Raw genomic sequence first — 16,884 nt, 5'->3', positions numbered from 1 at the left:
GTGTGTATGTGTTCCTTCTATAAACCACTGGGCCATGTCCTTCTCTTCTCAGTGAGCTGCTGAGCTGACAGGGGTCGTAGTTGGAGCCACTGTGACATTTACAGCTCAGAGGCTTATGGAGACTCCCCACCGTACCTGGAAGTCTGTGATTATCTCAGAATCTTATTACTCTGCAGTCCCACTGAGGGGTGTTAAAAATGTAGAAAGAAAAAAAACAACGGCGCTAAGATTGTCACTTGTAAGAGGTGTGATTGGGTTGAAAAGATAATGAACAGATGATGTTATGAAAAGGTTGACTTGGAGAGCAGACTGGCTTCAGAGAATGGTCAAAGGGAGGTTTTGTAAATGAGAGGCAGCTTTTTCCTCTCTCCTGTGGAGTATAAAAAAAGGATCATTCAAAATTAAAAAAGTCACTGCAGGCAACAATCAAGATCAAGAATGACCATATCCACTGCATAGAGCAGGAAGGTCCTGTAGTTAGCCACAGCAGCTGCATGGCTGCAGGGATGGCAGCTTTGGTCAATGCTCGGTCCACCACTAAGGTCCAGATTGAAATATCTGAGATAGTTTCCTTGTGAGCCACCAACAAGATTTAGTTTGATTTTGTTTTTTGAATTTTTTGGAAATAATACTAAATATACAAGACTTTTCTTTTATCACCACCATGAGGCTGTGTATTGTTTTGAATGAAATGTTTCAATAACTGAATATACATTGCCATGAAATTTTATATGAATGCATTTGAATGAATTGTAACAAATTTTCATCTAGCATCATCATCAAGTGAAATTTTTAATTTGTACAATAATTTTATGACCAAATGCGTGCAAAAACGATGACATTTTCATTTTCTTTAGCTGCGCTGTAGTTCAGTGCTAACCAGCAAATGTTACCTAAATTAGGATGTGTTAGCATTGAGCTCACAGCACTGCTGCAAATTAGCCAAAAGAAGGAAACAATAAACATGTCATGTTAGGCATTGACCGATGTATTATTTGCATATCCGAATCATGGGGAATCTGTCATACTGATCGAGTTTTCTATTGCATATGGATAAATATGTCATATATTCTTCACACAGTTTTCTATGATTTAATAATATACTGCAAAAAAAACAACAACAAAAAAACAACTTTGTGTGCATTTTGGCAACAGACATCAGAGTGTGACCCAGGCCAGCAGTTCTAAACATACTGTAGCACCTTTTCTTTTTTTTGTGAGTGTATTTATATGCAGATACTGTACTGTATGTGTGTGTTTGAGAGAGCTACTGCAACACACATCCCCAAACTGTCAAAGTCCCCTTGTTCAGAAAGCCATTTAACTGTCAACCGGTGACCCTTGGACAGCCGTGGACTGTCAGCTATGGCGAATAGCAGATAACTGAGGAACAGAGGAGGAGGGGAGAAAGGTGAGAAAGAGGGTAGAACAAGAATGGGTGAGGCGTGTCAGGGGTAAAAGAGGGCAAGGTTGAGTTGTGCATCTGAGTGCAGATGTTAAGAGCTGAATAATTGCTTACCGCTGTGAAATCTGCTGCAGAGGAAGGAAGAAGGAACACGGGGAGGAGAAGGTGAGGATAGTGAGATATTCGAGAGGTTGATGGTGTGTATTTATACCTGCATTACTTATTTCTTACACTGTAGTTATCTTTATATCCTTCCTCCTTCTCCTCCTCCTCCTGTCGCTGTCCCCCGCAGCTTCTCACTCACTTTTTAATCCACTCCTTTGTATCTCTTTGACCTCTTCTGTACTCATGTCAGTGGTATCCTCCCCGCCGCTCATTTCTCTGGTGTTCTCACTTTGTTTTTTGGGGTTTCTTGCACTGCTTTCACAATCATGCCCAGGCTCTGAATTTCTAGAATTTCTTGTTATACTGTACTGTGAAGCTCTGAAGAGGAAAAACACAGGGTTTTCTTTGTGGTCCATCTCTTGATGCACTCTGCCAGACACATGCACACAATTTGCTCAATTTTCTCCCTAACTTGGTAAACAACTTTTTATAGCTGTCTCTTTATCCATTTATTTATTTATTTATTTATTTATTTATTTATGTCCTCATATTTACATATCTCCACCAGAGAAGTTTGGGGTGAAGCACCTTGCTGAAGGCGAGTTATTTCACAGTCTGTCATTGCACCCAAACCTATGATCTTTTAGTCACACCATAGCTTTTCTAAAAGTCTCAACTTACTCTTAAAACTCTGCTTTGTATCTACTTTAAACACTTCAGCCAAAATTATTTTCAGAGCTCTCCTATTCAGCATTTAAGTCACACAGCTACAGCGTCGTGCAGTTCAATTAACAGGCAACACTGACAGTCACAGTTCATCTGATGAATTCTAATTCCACATCTTCAGAGGCTACAATTAACACTAATTGCATTGCAGACCACCAAAGCCCCCAGCAGAATGAATGTGTATTGTCTGCGATATTGAATTCTCCCCATACCTATATTGTGTTGTTCAAGGAGTCAACAGTGCTGGGTGAATAGATAACCTGAATGTGTGCGTGTGTTTGCGTGCGTGCATGTGCTTCTTGCCTGTGTGAGCTGCTGATATGTCGCCCTGAGGTCAAGTGGAGGGGGCGACAATCTCCCAAATGCAATTAGGAAGTGGCCAGCTATCTAAAGGAGCCCAGTGAGACACTGATGAATTGCGCCAACATGTCTCTCTTTTACTGACAGGGAGCACACCGTGGTCGCAACAGACAACAAATGCATGCACCCATACACACAGACACATTGTGTGAATACTAGCCTGTGCCACCCAGGCTACAAAGAAATTGATTGGTTGTTATATCTTTACAGTGAGACTTTTCATTACAGATTTTTCTGGAGGGGGAATGAGGTGGGAAAATATATGCTGATGTTTTTGAATCAGAAGACATTTTTAGTCATGCTAGAGATGGCTCAGTCTGTTGGAAGCTCAGTCGGTCTGTTGGTTGGTGGTCCACCACTTTGGTACATATTGAAAAATCAACTAGTGGATGGATTGCCATGAAATTCATTTTGCCTATATGATGCATCATAGACTTTGGTGATAGACTTTGGTACTCTAACGCCACCACAAGGTTTACATTTAAGTTCTTTATTAAACAATCTCGATATGGATTGCTGTTAAAATGTGGTACAGACCTTTATGTCTAACCAAAGTATGAACTGTAATTACTTAGATTTTTACCTTTGATATTCCCACCAGCCTTAGCTATATCCTGTTTTTAATATTAATTTGTAAATGTTTGCCTGTGAACACTGTAAAATACGAACATGGTAAACATTGTACCTGCTTAACACCAGCATGTCATTGTGAGCATATTAGCATGCTGATGTGACCATTCAGATCAAAGCATTGATGTTTCTCAGAACAGCATCATAGAGCTGCTAGCAAGGCTGTACAATTAGACTTAGACTATAGTCTTGCCAGGAGCCGTTTCCTGTTATAGCTCAGTTTGGAGGATCTCTGTAAATTATTTGCATGTGGGTGTGTATATTTAAGAAGGTGGAGATTTTTTTAAATCAATGCCATATGTATTTATTAGTATTCAAAGAGTGGGCGACGGTGTGGGTTTGCATTATGCAGAACTTCGAACAGATTGTTTTCTTCAGTCATGTTGCACCATTTATCAACAGCTTTTCAAGTTATCTCTATATAGACCTGTAATTCTTGTCATGACTTAGTAAGCTGTGCTTACTGTATAATCAATGAACTTTGCTTTTCACACTGTAGCTCCTTTTGTTTAGGTTACTTTGGTATGGAGTAGTAGAGTAAACCTTTGAGTGTAGATTTAAAAAGCTGTAAGTCAGGCAGAGACAAAAGTCTCCAGAGCCACCACTGACATTTGACAACTTATCCTCTAGTTAAACTGCTTGCTGCTCAGTGTCCTCATCCTGTTCTCATCTAAAAACCTTGTGACAGTTCAAAGAAAATCCCATTAAAGCCAACAGGAGATGGGCTTAGTGTAAGGCCATGAACCCTGATTTGTTTTCATCTTCCTTCTCCTCTTCCTTTGCATCCTCTTCCTCTACTCCCAATCTTACAAAACTAGAGCTTAGAGCTTTTTTCCTAATGATTCATGCCAGAAATTAGTTTTTGTAATTTGAAAGAGAAATTCCCAAATAACTGTAAGTAACTAAATGTATCATTTATGTGCTGATATAAACTAGATTCAATACAATTTGTAAAATTATGTGTAAAATGTCTAACTTTAGTACAAAAAATGAGCATTCACAGTGTGACTCTTATATACAAACTACACTTTAACTGTGACTAATGAACCACTTTGCTCAAATAAATTAAAGCCCACCAATAACATTTCAAATATTGCAAAAGGCAATACTTAAAGCTTCAAGTTTTATCCATGTTTAAAATGCTTGGCATCAAATGATGTATCACAACATGCTGACATTTTGAAAGATATTGAGTCTCTTCCCTGAACGGGATCTCACTAATACCCAATGTACACTGAGTTACCTGTTAATTAGTTACACCAATACAGTCTAATGCATTCCAACCCAATATACCTGTGTGAAACTTTCACTGTTCAGTGTCACCAGCTGGACTGATATAACACATTGTATTGTGTATATTTCACTTCAATTCTCTTGTGTCAACCATGAAATGAATAAAAGATTAAACCTGAGCAGAGCAGAAAAACTCATTGTAATCAATTGATATTTTAGTCAGAAAGTTCCAAATTAATATTTGTAAATATTTATGTATTACATATTTTTAAATGAATACTCTTTTGAATATAATGTAATATATTCAATATGCCTTTGGCTTCCTAAAATATGAGTGTCATGTATTGAAAGCCCTTTTTATTTATTTTAAAATTTTACACACAAAAAAGACACAAACACAGCTGACATAAAGCAAAAGCTGAGACACTGAATTCCTATCAAACTCAGTAGTGAGGCTCCCTTCCCTCAAACTAATTTTACTTTCTTCGAGTTTATTTTGTGTGTGTGTGTGTGTGCGTGTGCGTGTGCGTGTGCGTGTGCGTGTGCGTGTGCGTGTGCGTGTGCGTGTGCCTGTGCCTGTGCCTGTGCCTGTGCCTGTGCCTGTGCCTGTGCCTGTGCGTGTGCGTGTGCGTGTGCGTGTGCCTGTGCCTGTGCCTGTGCCTGTGCCTGTGCCTGTGCCTGTGCGTGTGCCTGTGCCTGTGCCTGTGCCTGTGCCTGTGCCTGTGCCTGTGCCTGTGCCTGTGCCTGTGCCTGTGCCTGTGCCTGTGCCTGTGCCTGTGCCTGTGCCTGTGCGTGTGCGTGTGTGTGTGTGTGTGAGAGAGGGTGTAATCCAGTCATTAATTAAACGGGAGGAACTGGGGTGAGTGTGAGCTCAGCACTGAAGGCAGAGAGTGGAGGAATCAAGGCTTAAAACTGCCTGATACTCTGCTTAGAAACTGACTTTAATCAAGGTCTTACAGCTCCCCCACTGCCATGTAAGCACACACACACACACACATAACACACACACACACACACACACACACACTAAAATCTTGATACAGAAGCTTTTGCGTCTAATACTCCTCACAGAGAGACAAACAGGCACAGACACACCAGATGGAATCACAACAGTATTTGATTAAGAAGAGGAATTAACATGTTTGAATGTTCTGTTTCTCTGTTGAGGCTTGACTGAGAAAGTGGGTTCAGACGAGGCTTTCAGGGCTTTATAACATCACTGTTACAGTACAGGTCATAGAATCACAACCCTGAGGCAAGGTGATACATCACATTGTTTACCACTGAAAGCTTGTTACTGTAAGTGGGATGATGATTGTCACTCCAAATACACACTTGAAGCTTCATTCTTGAGCCTAATTTGTTTCCACTTATATGGGTCTCATTAATGGACAGCATGACACATTCTTTTTTAAGCAGATGACTGACAATTGTTTTCCTCTTTTAACCCGAAGGACTTCAGCAGCCTACTTTACATAATTCTCTTTTTGACATCAGAGGGTGAGTAGCCCAAAATTGCTAGTTGAAGGCAAAGAGAGAACTTCTATTCAAAGTTCCTGCCCCCACTGTACTGTAATACCTGTGTCTCAGTCTTTTTTATCCTGATTCTTGTGAGCATGTTGCTTTTATCTTGTTGCTAGGATGAGCCCTGTCATTTGAAAACAGCTATTCATGCATTTGTTACATGATGTTCAGATGACTGTAATTGTTTAATTATTTACTTGCATAGTTAGTCATCCTTAGATTATATCATCCACATCTCAAGCATTATTCTGCTGCCACACTCTGAATGATTTGAGTCTTTGCACTTTAGTGCTGATATTAAAATGTATTAAATTGCTGAAAGCATAACAGAGATTCTGTATTAATTATATTTTTAAACTTTTAAGCACTGGACACACTATACTTAGCTTGTAATTGTCTTCCATCGTCTATAAAAAGTCTGCTCTTCCCTGTGACAAAGTTGAAAGTTTATTTTGACACATCATAATATGGAAATCACAGGTTTAAAGATTTTGTTTTAGTTTTTTTGTTGTTGTTGTTGCTTTTTTCCTGCTGGCTCTTTGTTAGTGTATTAGTTAAACCTGTTTACACTCTGTAAAAGAAGAGTTGAATCCATCCTGACCAATCAAGGTCAAAGCTCACTTCCTTATCTTTTTAAGCTGTATTTTATAGTTTTATTTGATTTATATATTCTTTTATGATTTTACTGTCTTAAGCGCTTTTTAATCAGATTCTAAATGTGGTAAATTGGACACTAGAGCAAAACTACTATGGCTGATTAAATGTGATTCAACTCCATGAACTCTATCGACCTTAAGCTGCCCACTCTTATTTATGTGTTTTAGCTGTCTGGTTTTGTCTCTAAATGGTTGCTATTGCTGCCTTTAATTAAGTAAGTTTGTTGATCTGGATGCTGATTTATGAATATGAATTAAAATGCAACTTTTTCTTCAATCTAACAATCTAAATATAAAATATGTTTAATCAATAATGTATTTTTGAATGATCAGAGTGTTGCAGTTGTATGGCCATGTTATGGAACACAAGTGTGGAAAAGGTTTTGTTTGATCATATAAGTTTCTGATATGCATACATATCGGGCCCATAATAAAATCCTCCATAGTGTAATACTGTACAACATATCCAGTGACATGATTAGTTGAGCTAGTGCTGTGCAGGAGAACTAATTTGATGGGTTTGTTAAACTACTGTGGAAGATGGTGTTTTCTTCCTGCCCTGCAATCCTAATCACCACACCCTCTGTTATCTGAATAAGCAGTATAATATACAGTATAGGCTTATTATCTATGAAAATCTGCAGTCTCCCCTTATAGAAACAATACTGATCAGTGGAGGAAACGCTGTCGAAAATTCAGGAGTGCAATTGCAAAGCTAGTTTGGAAATTCTTTCTTCATTAGGAGTATTATATTGACTTTAATATAGAGGAGTATTGCATTATAGCAAATGCCTCTTTTAATTAAATATGTCCACAAACAACTGTACATCTGTTTTGACAGGATTATGTCCTCCACAGTATCATGTATTGAGATGTATTAGAAACCAGTTCATCATTTTTTGAAGAAGGGCCTTGGTATAAAGTTTATAAGTGTTCATTATTCAATTGTTCATTAGTGTTGTCACTATACATCTGTAACACTTTTTAGATGTACTAATTTATTTATTTTTAATTACATAAAAATGTGTTCAATCAAATCAAACTGTGGACAGAATGCAGGATTTCATATAGCATGCATACATACAGTTTTTAAACTTGCCTGTAAAAATATGTGCAAAACCTCAAATTACAAAACACAGAAAGTATAAAATATTATATTATATACTAAGAGGCATGTACAACTGTATTCAGTTCAAGATTAAATCCTTAATTTAAAGTATAATCAATTGTTCTATCCAGTGAAATTAAATGCTCTGTCAACTCTTGTTACTTATGGTAGGAATACACAAAATTAGTTTCAGCTCCTTGTGTTAGTTTGTTTAGCATCATTTTGTAATTAATTGTATCCATCTTGGGGAGCCCTGGTGGTCTAATGATTAAGGCGCATACCACATACTGTACCACATAACCACAATGTCCATGGCTCGAGTCCTGGCTGAGGGACCTGCGTCATCTCTCATCTCTCTCTCTCTCTTTCTCTCTGTCTCGCTAAGTCTACTTTTCTACACTGTCTGTCAAATAAAGGCAAAGTGCCTAAAAAATAATCAAAAAAGAAACTGTATCCATCTTGTCTTTTTCCATTATATTGGCAATTTAATATCCCGTGAAATACAAGTTCTCTGTCAATGCAGTTCATGCTGCTCAAGCTCTCTTTGGAGTATCTATTTTAGATGATTATTATTATCGAGCCATTTTTCGCTGACTCTTTACTCTCAATCTGCCATGGCAACAAGCCAACTCCCTGCAGCAAAAATCTATGCTTTTGATATTTACTTTGAAAAATAACTCCTTACCCTGATGACGTAGAGGCCAAAAGATTGGACTTAATTTCGTCCATATACCTCAACTGAGTGAAATTTTAGTGTTTCCTCTGCTGGGGCTGGTGAGAAGCAAACTATGTGGCAGTAAAGAAAGTGTGTATGTGTGCGTAAAGTAGACATTTGCTGACACAGTAGGAATCCCTCTCAAATCATTGTCATTACCATTTACATATACATTGGCATACTCCTCCTCATCTCTCTCTTCCTACTTCTCTATCTTTTCTCCCCTCCATTACTCTTACATTCTACTGTAAAATGTAATCCAGAAAAATGTATTTGCCACCACAGATGGAGCGGAAAATGGATTTGCATCCAAACCCCAAACTGTAAAGTGGAAGTACCTCTTCCTGCTTTCCACCACATAGTCAAGGTTTATGTATGTTCTACAGTGGTATATTATAACTGCTGGTATTTTCAAACCATATTTTAGTTGCATGTAAGACCATATTTGCTCAGTGTGTGTGCAAGAATGTGTATACATACATGCAGGCAGGATCACTGTCATGCTTATCGCTATTTTTCCATACCACCAACTGTGTGTATTATTATATTTCTATACATACTTCCCCTGCCATATTGGAGACCTTTTTCATTTTGATAAGACCTCAAGAGGGTTGGATATAAAGACCAGACATCTTGAAAATCGGTTGGGACTCAGACCTTGAAGCCCACCATGTTTAGCAGCATCAATATTTCACCAAGAGGGGGATTTGAAAAATTGAATCAGGTTAAAAGGAAGTCAAATTCTGAGTTCTGAGAGATATCAGCTAGCACAGGGTCAGAGCGCTGCAGCTTTTGTTCCCTCTGCAAGGAGATTTCACAAATCCCTGAAATGTGCAGGGGATAAACGCAGATGATTCCACACTCACAACCAGATCTACATACAGAACAAAATTCTGCGAGCAGGGGGCTGTGATGAGCGCCGGCTTGACCGCCCCTACATGCTCACAACGACTTAACACGCTTGCTTCTTGAGCTGACGTTTGAGACTTTGAACCATGGAGGTGGAATAGACAGTCTGTTCCCTTGATTAGTCACCATGACTTTGTATTGGGTGTTTGGTTTTATCATTCTATCATGAATTGTATTCCTACTGTCACCAATTTCATAACTATTCAACAACTTTTAACTCAGGCCTCCTATCTGTCGAACATCTCAGTTACAGTTTGGTCTAATGTACAGAGGTTCAGTGATTTGGAATGCATTACCATCACAATTTCTTAATTCAGCACTTGCAAATTTTAAGAAAGCTGTAAAAGGTTTGTTTCTATCACAGCAGTTATCCTTATGGATTATCTTTGTAAACAACCCGCTAATCCTAATTTTAGTTTTCTTCATGCAATTGTACAGCATATATGTAAATCTCTTATCTTGTGAAATCTTAATCTCTCTCTTTTGACCTTCCTTCTAATAATCTTAGTTTTCTACTTTTTCTTTGATTAATGTAACCCTTGCACTGGAGAGTGCCTAAAATAAGACTCCCAGAGGTCTTCAAATCTTATGTTGCTTATGTATATAATCTTTATTATTTGTAAATTGTGTGCAAACTGATACAAGTCTAAAATCTAAAATCTTGCTGCCATGGTCAAAGACAGGCAGTTGCATAAGAGAAAGGGAAATATAAATAGTGATATTTAGCAGCTGATTTGCCATTTACCCTTATGACCCACTTTTAGATTTTTGAACCTATATTTTGCTTATGGAAACAGAAAAAAGAGCAATTTCACTGATATTTCTCCATCCAGACCACATGGCATGAGAACAGTATTAAAGCTGCTAAGGATTTATACATATTGGGGATTAGCATCATTGGAGCAAAAAGTAATCACTACCATGGTCCCATTTCTTTCAGTACCTACAGATTAGACACTTTTTTACAAAAACACTACCACCCTCTTCCAGAGTGACCCCCAAGTACCCCCACAGGTGTTCACTGTCTCCATCTCACCAAGGATAAACTGGCAAGGACATACCCAAACACTGATCCCATCTGTGATCGGTGTAAATCTACCACTGCAACCTGGTTGCACGTTTGGTCTCCTGGTTCTCCTCTTCCATTAGGCCAAACCACAGAGTATACTGGATGGGTGACCAAGTTTGTCTCCACCGTAATGCACAGTGATTTGCCATCATCACTGATCAATGTCCACTGGATTGTTCTTTGTTTTGTTTTTTTCATTTCATTGGTATATTTTGCAGTTACATCACTATGACTAGAATTTCAAATATTTTTATAGCCAGAAGATTAATGAGGTGCCTTAAGCACAGGTTATAGGGAGGAAAAGTAAGGACAGTCCAGGTGAGTATAGATGAGGATGGGCTGTGAATGGGCTCATATAATAGAAATAGTAATTAATATCCAACATATATAAAAAGCAAAAAAATAAATTATGTAAAACATATATAGTACATTTTTATAATTCAAAATCAGAAATTATTTTTCTGTCAACTACACCCCAGAAGCTATATACGGTGTTTTGTGGGCAGCTCATGCTGACAAATATCACTGTGTCCAGAAATGGGACCTTGACTGAAGTTTGAAGTGATAGCTGTGCTGTTAAGAAAACCTCAGCAGTGTGTATTGTCAGTTTTTACTTCATTAGCCACAGTTTGACTCATCCTCAACTGTCTAAGCTGTTAGGTAGCTAAATCAGGGTGTTATCAAAGGATGGGGGAAAAAGGAAAAGAAAAATAATAAGCTTTACCAGCAGTATCATGAAAAAAAAAGAATAAAGGAAAAAAAAATCCTGTTATCGAAAATGTTTTTTTCCTTCACAGAGTTGACATGAAATTAACTGCAGGCTGAGCCTTTTTTTCTCATTCTCATTCAAGTCTGATGTTTGTTGTGCAGACGGCATCCATATCAAGCATCCTCAGTCCCCAAATGTCTGCCCATTGATGACCCATACCCTGAGCAATGTTTTTATTCTCTGTTGGAGAACAGACGTGTTGAAGCCCAGTATGTTTTTGATAATTTCTCTCTTTCAGCCTTTTCTCTTTTAGAACTCATATGGTTTAGATTAGGGTTGTTCAAAACATCCTACTGATAAACTACTTTCCTTTTCAAAATTGTCTTCAATATACATGAATGTTGGCTCTTGATGTTAATCTCTTCCGCTGTCTTTTTGATTGTCTTCACACTGTTTTTGTTTCTTTTTTTCTTTCACTTTGTTCCTGACTTACTAAAGGACATTGGGTTGCACTGTAGGCTGCAAATGCTGCTTTTATTCTGACACAAAGTGGAAAGAAATGAGTTTTGATGACACATTCTCATGTATTTTTTCTGTCATCAGGTCTAGTGAAGGAATCCTCAAGCATAGTCCAGTACTAAAGATAAACATAAATAAACAATATTTGTTTGTTTTGTCAGTGTAACTGTGAAAGCATACCACCTCATACCTCTCTCTTTCCTGTGTTTTAGGGGAGATTTGTGCCTTTAAGATCTATGGTCAGGAGGCTCCGTTCGAGGCAGTGGTATTGAATCGCACATCAGGGGAAGGAGTCCTGAGAGCCAGTGGTCCTGTGGACTGTGAGAGTCAGAAAGAGTACACCTTTATTATCCAGGCCTACGATTGTGGAGCTGGACCCAGCGGGGCTGACTGGAAGAAATCTCACAAGTGAGTCAAGCACTAGTACTTGTGTGTGTATTTCGATCAGTCCTAGTTTATAGGTCAACAAGATAGATCAGTCAGATATGTTGTTTTTCTACCGAAACAAGAGCTTTTGGTTTTCATCCCTTGTAAGACTGATCTGTTAATGTCTGTTTAATTTTCATACCAGTTTTTTTGTTTTTCTATTTGAACAGAGTTTTGTTGTACAATCAGAATATTTTTGTAACAAAATGCATGGAGCTTGCATTGCCAAATACTAACTTTTAACTTTGAAGTTAAAGGAAAAAAATGAGAGATTTACAGAATAACAGGAATAGCCTATAGTTTATAGTACTACACAAACCGAGTCAGCTGTGAATTTGAGTCACACATGTTCCACAGATCCACAGCAGTTCACCAATGGCTTCTGCTGAGGTATGGCAACACCAACTTGACAAACCACATGCAGAACTGCAGTAAACCATGTGCCAGAAATATCTGTGTTCTTGGGTCATTCTCTGGTCATCTTCTATCCTGGGAGCAGTCGGTCATGATCTGTCTGTTTCAGTGCGGTTCATCTTTCTGTGTACTAAGGTTGGCAGGGATAAGCAGCTGTCATGATAAGGCCGGCTGTGTCCCACAGCAGCCGGGGTCAGGTTGAGATTTGCTGTGCTTTGTGCAGATGGTCAAATTGATGTCCTCTTAAAATGGATAACATGTGACCTGTGTAAAGACTTCGTGAATTCAGTTAACTTTAGTCAGCATAGTGTTATTTATAGTTCAATAACCAATAGATGAATAACCTTATTTGGACACATAATAAGGTTAAGGATCTGGTGAAGAGTTTAAATAATCTTGTTCGGAAGCAAACCACAGAATTTTCACAAGTTTTCACTTGTACTATAAATCTGTTCTCCTCAATCGAGCTTCAATCAATGTTCCTGCGTAAGACATCCCAGTCTCCTGACAAGTTCTTCACTTTGGGTTAACAAGCTCTCCTTCAGTTCCTTCACAACTAGAACTCGTAGGAATAATAATGGCAATTTGCTGAGTTTAGTTCGGGTTACATTTGCTATTGATAATTTTGGACAGACATTTGTGTTTATAGGACTGGTCCCTGTGGTCTAGTCCAAATATAGACATACAGACACAACAAATGACAACAACTTACAATGTCTGTATACAGGTCAAACTTCTGTAGACTGTAAACAAGGATACAGTAAGAGTGCAAAGAGTGCTGTAATACTGAATGGATAATGTATTAAGTCAGAGTTATAATTAAAACACAACTCTTTCCCCTCAATATTCTCATATACTCAAAATGCCCCATGCCCAATATATTGATATAAAAAAATACAAATTCTAGGCTACAACAGGCAATAATGCACCACTGTCCAAAATAATAATTAGCAAATGTACTCATAATCATAACTAAACTTAACAAATTAACTTTATTATTCCTTCCATTTTAGTTCTAGTATTGCAATATATTGTAGTTCTGAGTGTTTGTCCAATTGAGGTTGCCATACAACAGCGTATGCTATTGCCTGCTGCTGTGGGTTTGTGGTGTATGTGCATCTCACATTTTTGGCTGGCACAGATCGCACAGTGACAAGTATAATCTATTTAAGTACACTGTCACTACAACAGATTCTTCCTTTGTGAAGCATATCATTCTTAATTGGGGTTAAGTCATTGTCAAGGTGTTTAACTTACCTCTATAGAGTTTATGGTGTTGTTAATCAACTAAGTTTTGGTCACTGTTTTTCTTTTCTGATGCAGCCAAATTTTACACAATTTGTGACTTCATCAACACTTCAGATAGTGACACTGCCTCCTTTGTATCTCTGAGAGTGTCTGTACGCTGCCCTAAAAACTCTGTTATAACAACGGTGATTGTCAGACCCTGTATTATAGCTGTCACATACTTTAACTTAACACGACTCACTCATGTTGCCACTATTGTATTTCTGACTTACAGGGGGCGGAAAAAATAACAGAAGCATGACATGAAAACAAATATTGATTTTGAAGTATCAAATTTTCAAAGGCAGCTGCACATTAGTCATATTAAGTTCTCAAAAAGTCTCCAAAATCATGACAGCATAAGCTATGCAGAGGAAAACTTTATTAACTAAGAAGAATAGCTGACCCTCACCAACATAAACAGAAGTAAAGCAGGATATGTGTGTAACATTACAAGAAAATACAGCAGAGCCTTTAAATTGACCACAGCTGAACTACAGTAACATCTATCCGTAGCTAAACTGCTTGAACATTTAAACTGCTGTAATTACTGTACACACACAATACTGGAGTGTGTTATAAGTATTTCCTTTCATTTTAATAACTGGGATCAAATTTACAAAAATGTGATTTAATGCTTATTTCTAGTTTGTATATTTTCAATTCAAACACAAATGCACCCTCACTTTTGCCAACACTAAGTGAGGTCATGGCTGCAACAGTGATTTTTTCACCTTTGGCTGCATGACACTGCAAGAGAGAGCAGGCTAGGGCGGGTCTTTTTTAAAATTAAGAATCCCCTTTACTACTTAACTTAGTGTCACTGCAGCTACTTGTCATAAGGTCTACACAAAATAGAAAATGTACATACATAGGCCAATATATGACAAGCAGGCATGACAAATACCATCTAGAACTAAATTACAGATAAACCACCAATATATAAATAAACAATGAGAAGGGAAGTAAACGTTTGTACATTTGTTATGATAACATAATCACCATATACATTTTTAAAATATAGTAGTAGCAGTAATATTTATTTGAATTATGCTACTGTAAAGTATTTTAAAATAGTTTTCTATTCATAAGTAGAAATATCAGCACACTACTGTAGTTCTCACTGTTATGTACTATGGCTTCAGAATTTATGCTTTTGCTTTTTCAATTTTGTCTCCTTTTCTTTTTGTTTTCCATTTTCCCTGAGATCTCTCAGTACAGAAGCAGTGACAGCTGAGACCTGCAGTTCTGTTTTCAGGATATGTTCCCCTAATGGCCCATAAATATAGTGTGTGTGTGTGTGTGTCTGTGTGTGTGTTTGGTAGTACTATTTGAATGAGATTGACAGACAGGCAGACTGGCTTGGACAGCAGCAAATCAAACCCTCTGGTTCTTCAGTCACAGACAAAAAGCTACTAAAATAAGCTGCTGCTGTCTTGAAGGGAAAAGAGGAAAAAGCAACAGAGAAATTTATCAGCTCAGGGATCTGTGATGAATTTCTTCAGTGGAAGATGAATGACACACGGTGTACGTGTGTGCATGTGTGACATTATCACTGCGTGACATTCTAAATAGGCCTCATTAAGCTAATGTCATTAATTAGCCAGATGTGCTTCCTCAGATATACTGCACGTTGTTGTCAGAGAAGGTCACAGGGAAGGAAAACTTCATGATACATCTGAATTATTGCATCATTTATGTACTTTAGTGCACAAATGTTATCGGTGTGCCTTGTTAATACTGTCAGCAGTCCCTTCTGGCAGATGAGATTGCGTGTGTGTGTCAGTCTCAGAGGGAGGGAGATGGGGGAGACAAAAAAGGAAAACGTAGAGAGAAATCTTAAAAAACAATCTTGGTTTATAATATTTGCTGTAGACAAGCCTGTTATAAAAGGTTGATAGACATTAGATAACTATGGAAACCCATCTACAAAGAAACAAGACCTTATGTGAGTTACATTTTAATCAACTCTTCTCAGTCCTGTTCTTCAGGAATAAAGAAGCATGTTTAGCCAATTTTTCCAGTCTGATTTCCAGTGGCTTCCACAGCCGCAGGATTTTATTTCAGGCAGTCAACTCAGTGGTTAGCCCTCCTCCTTGCCAGGCATCAACTGAGAAATGCCAGCAGTTTCTCCACCATTTCATGAATAAAATAGATGACATTAGGCTCCATATTACACCTGTGATGAGAAATCTCTTCATCTGTACTGAAACATCCACCACTATGCCTTACTTTAAGCAAATTTCTATGTTAGGCTTAGAGGAGTTAATCTCTCAGTAAAATCCGTCCACCTGTCAATTAGACATTATCCCCACTAGATTTGTAAAAGAAGTATATCAGACAGTTGGCCCCCAAATTCTTTCTTTCCCATACAGTTTTAAATATGCAATAGTTCGACCTCTCCTAAAGAAACCTACACTTGACCCTAAAACTATTTTCAAACTTAACTTTATTATCTAAAAATTTAGAAAAGTGTTTTGCCTCTCAGTTAATCTCAGTTATCAAACAAAGAGAAATGTCCTCCCCTCCTCCCCCTTACAGCTGTGATCAGTATGATCGCCAACTGTGATTGGCCACTGCAGTGTGATTGTTTGAAGTTGAGACAGATTTTTCTCTGTTCTAATGGGAGAATTCTCCTCATCCTCAGCCGCCTCCCATGTGGTGTTCCCCAGGGGTCAGTTCTTGGTACTGGATTATTTTCTATTTACATGCTTCCCTTGGATCAGATTATACGTACAGTGACTATTATATTAATTTACACTGTTATGCAGATGACACCCAACTTTATGTTCCGCTTACTGGTAGTGACACATACAGGTTCTTTCATTATATGACTTGTCTCTCTGATATTAAATGCTGGATAACACAAAACTTCTTGCAGCTCAATGAGTCCAAATTTGAGGTCCTTTATTTGGTCCCCCTAACCTGACCAGTGACTTGAAAAAAAGTCTTGGGAAACTGTCCTCCAACGATAAGAACTTCACTCGCAATTCGAGTATAATCTTTTACTCTGGGATTTGTTTTGAAGCACAAAATGTCAAGGTAGCGCAATCATGCTTTCTCCAAATGAAGAACATTGTGAAAGTTAA

General features: G+C 38.0%; 1 protein-coding gene across 1 annotated transcript in view; it reads left to right on the top strand.

The window, feature by feature from the left end:
- Positions 1–16,884, top strand: part of LOC133990799 (calsyntenin-2-like) — a 150,821-nt gene that overhangs the window by 96,742 nt on the left and 37,195 nt on the right. The window contains exon 3 of the mRNA XM_062429206.1: positions 11,881–12,076. Within this exon, the coding sequence (XP_062285190.1) occupies positions 11,881–12,076 (196 nt within the window). The remainder of the gene's footprint in view (positions 1–11,880; positions 12,077–16,884) is intronic.

Source organism: Scomber scombrus, chromosome 11, assembly GCF_963691925.1.
Source record: "Scomber scombrus chromosome 11, fScoSco1.1, whole genome shotgun sequence".
In the NCBI taxonomy this organism is placed as follows: Eukaryota; Metazoa; Chordata; class Actinopteri; order Scombriformes; family Scombridae; genus Scomber; species Scomber scombrus.
The sequence above is the reverse complement of the archived record's forward strand: the minus strand, read 5'-3'. Positions and strand labels throughout refer to the sequence as shown.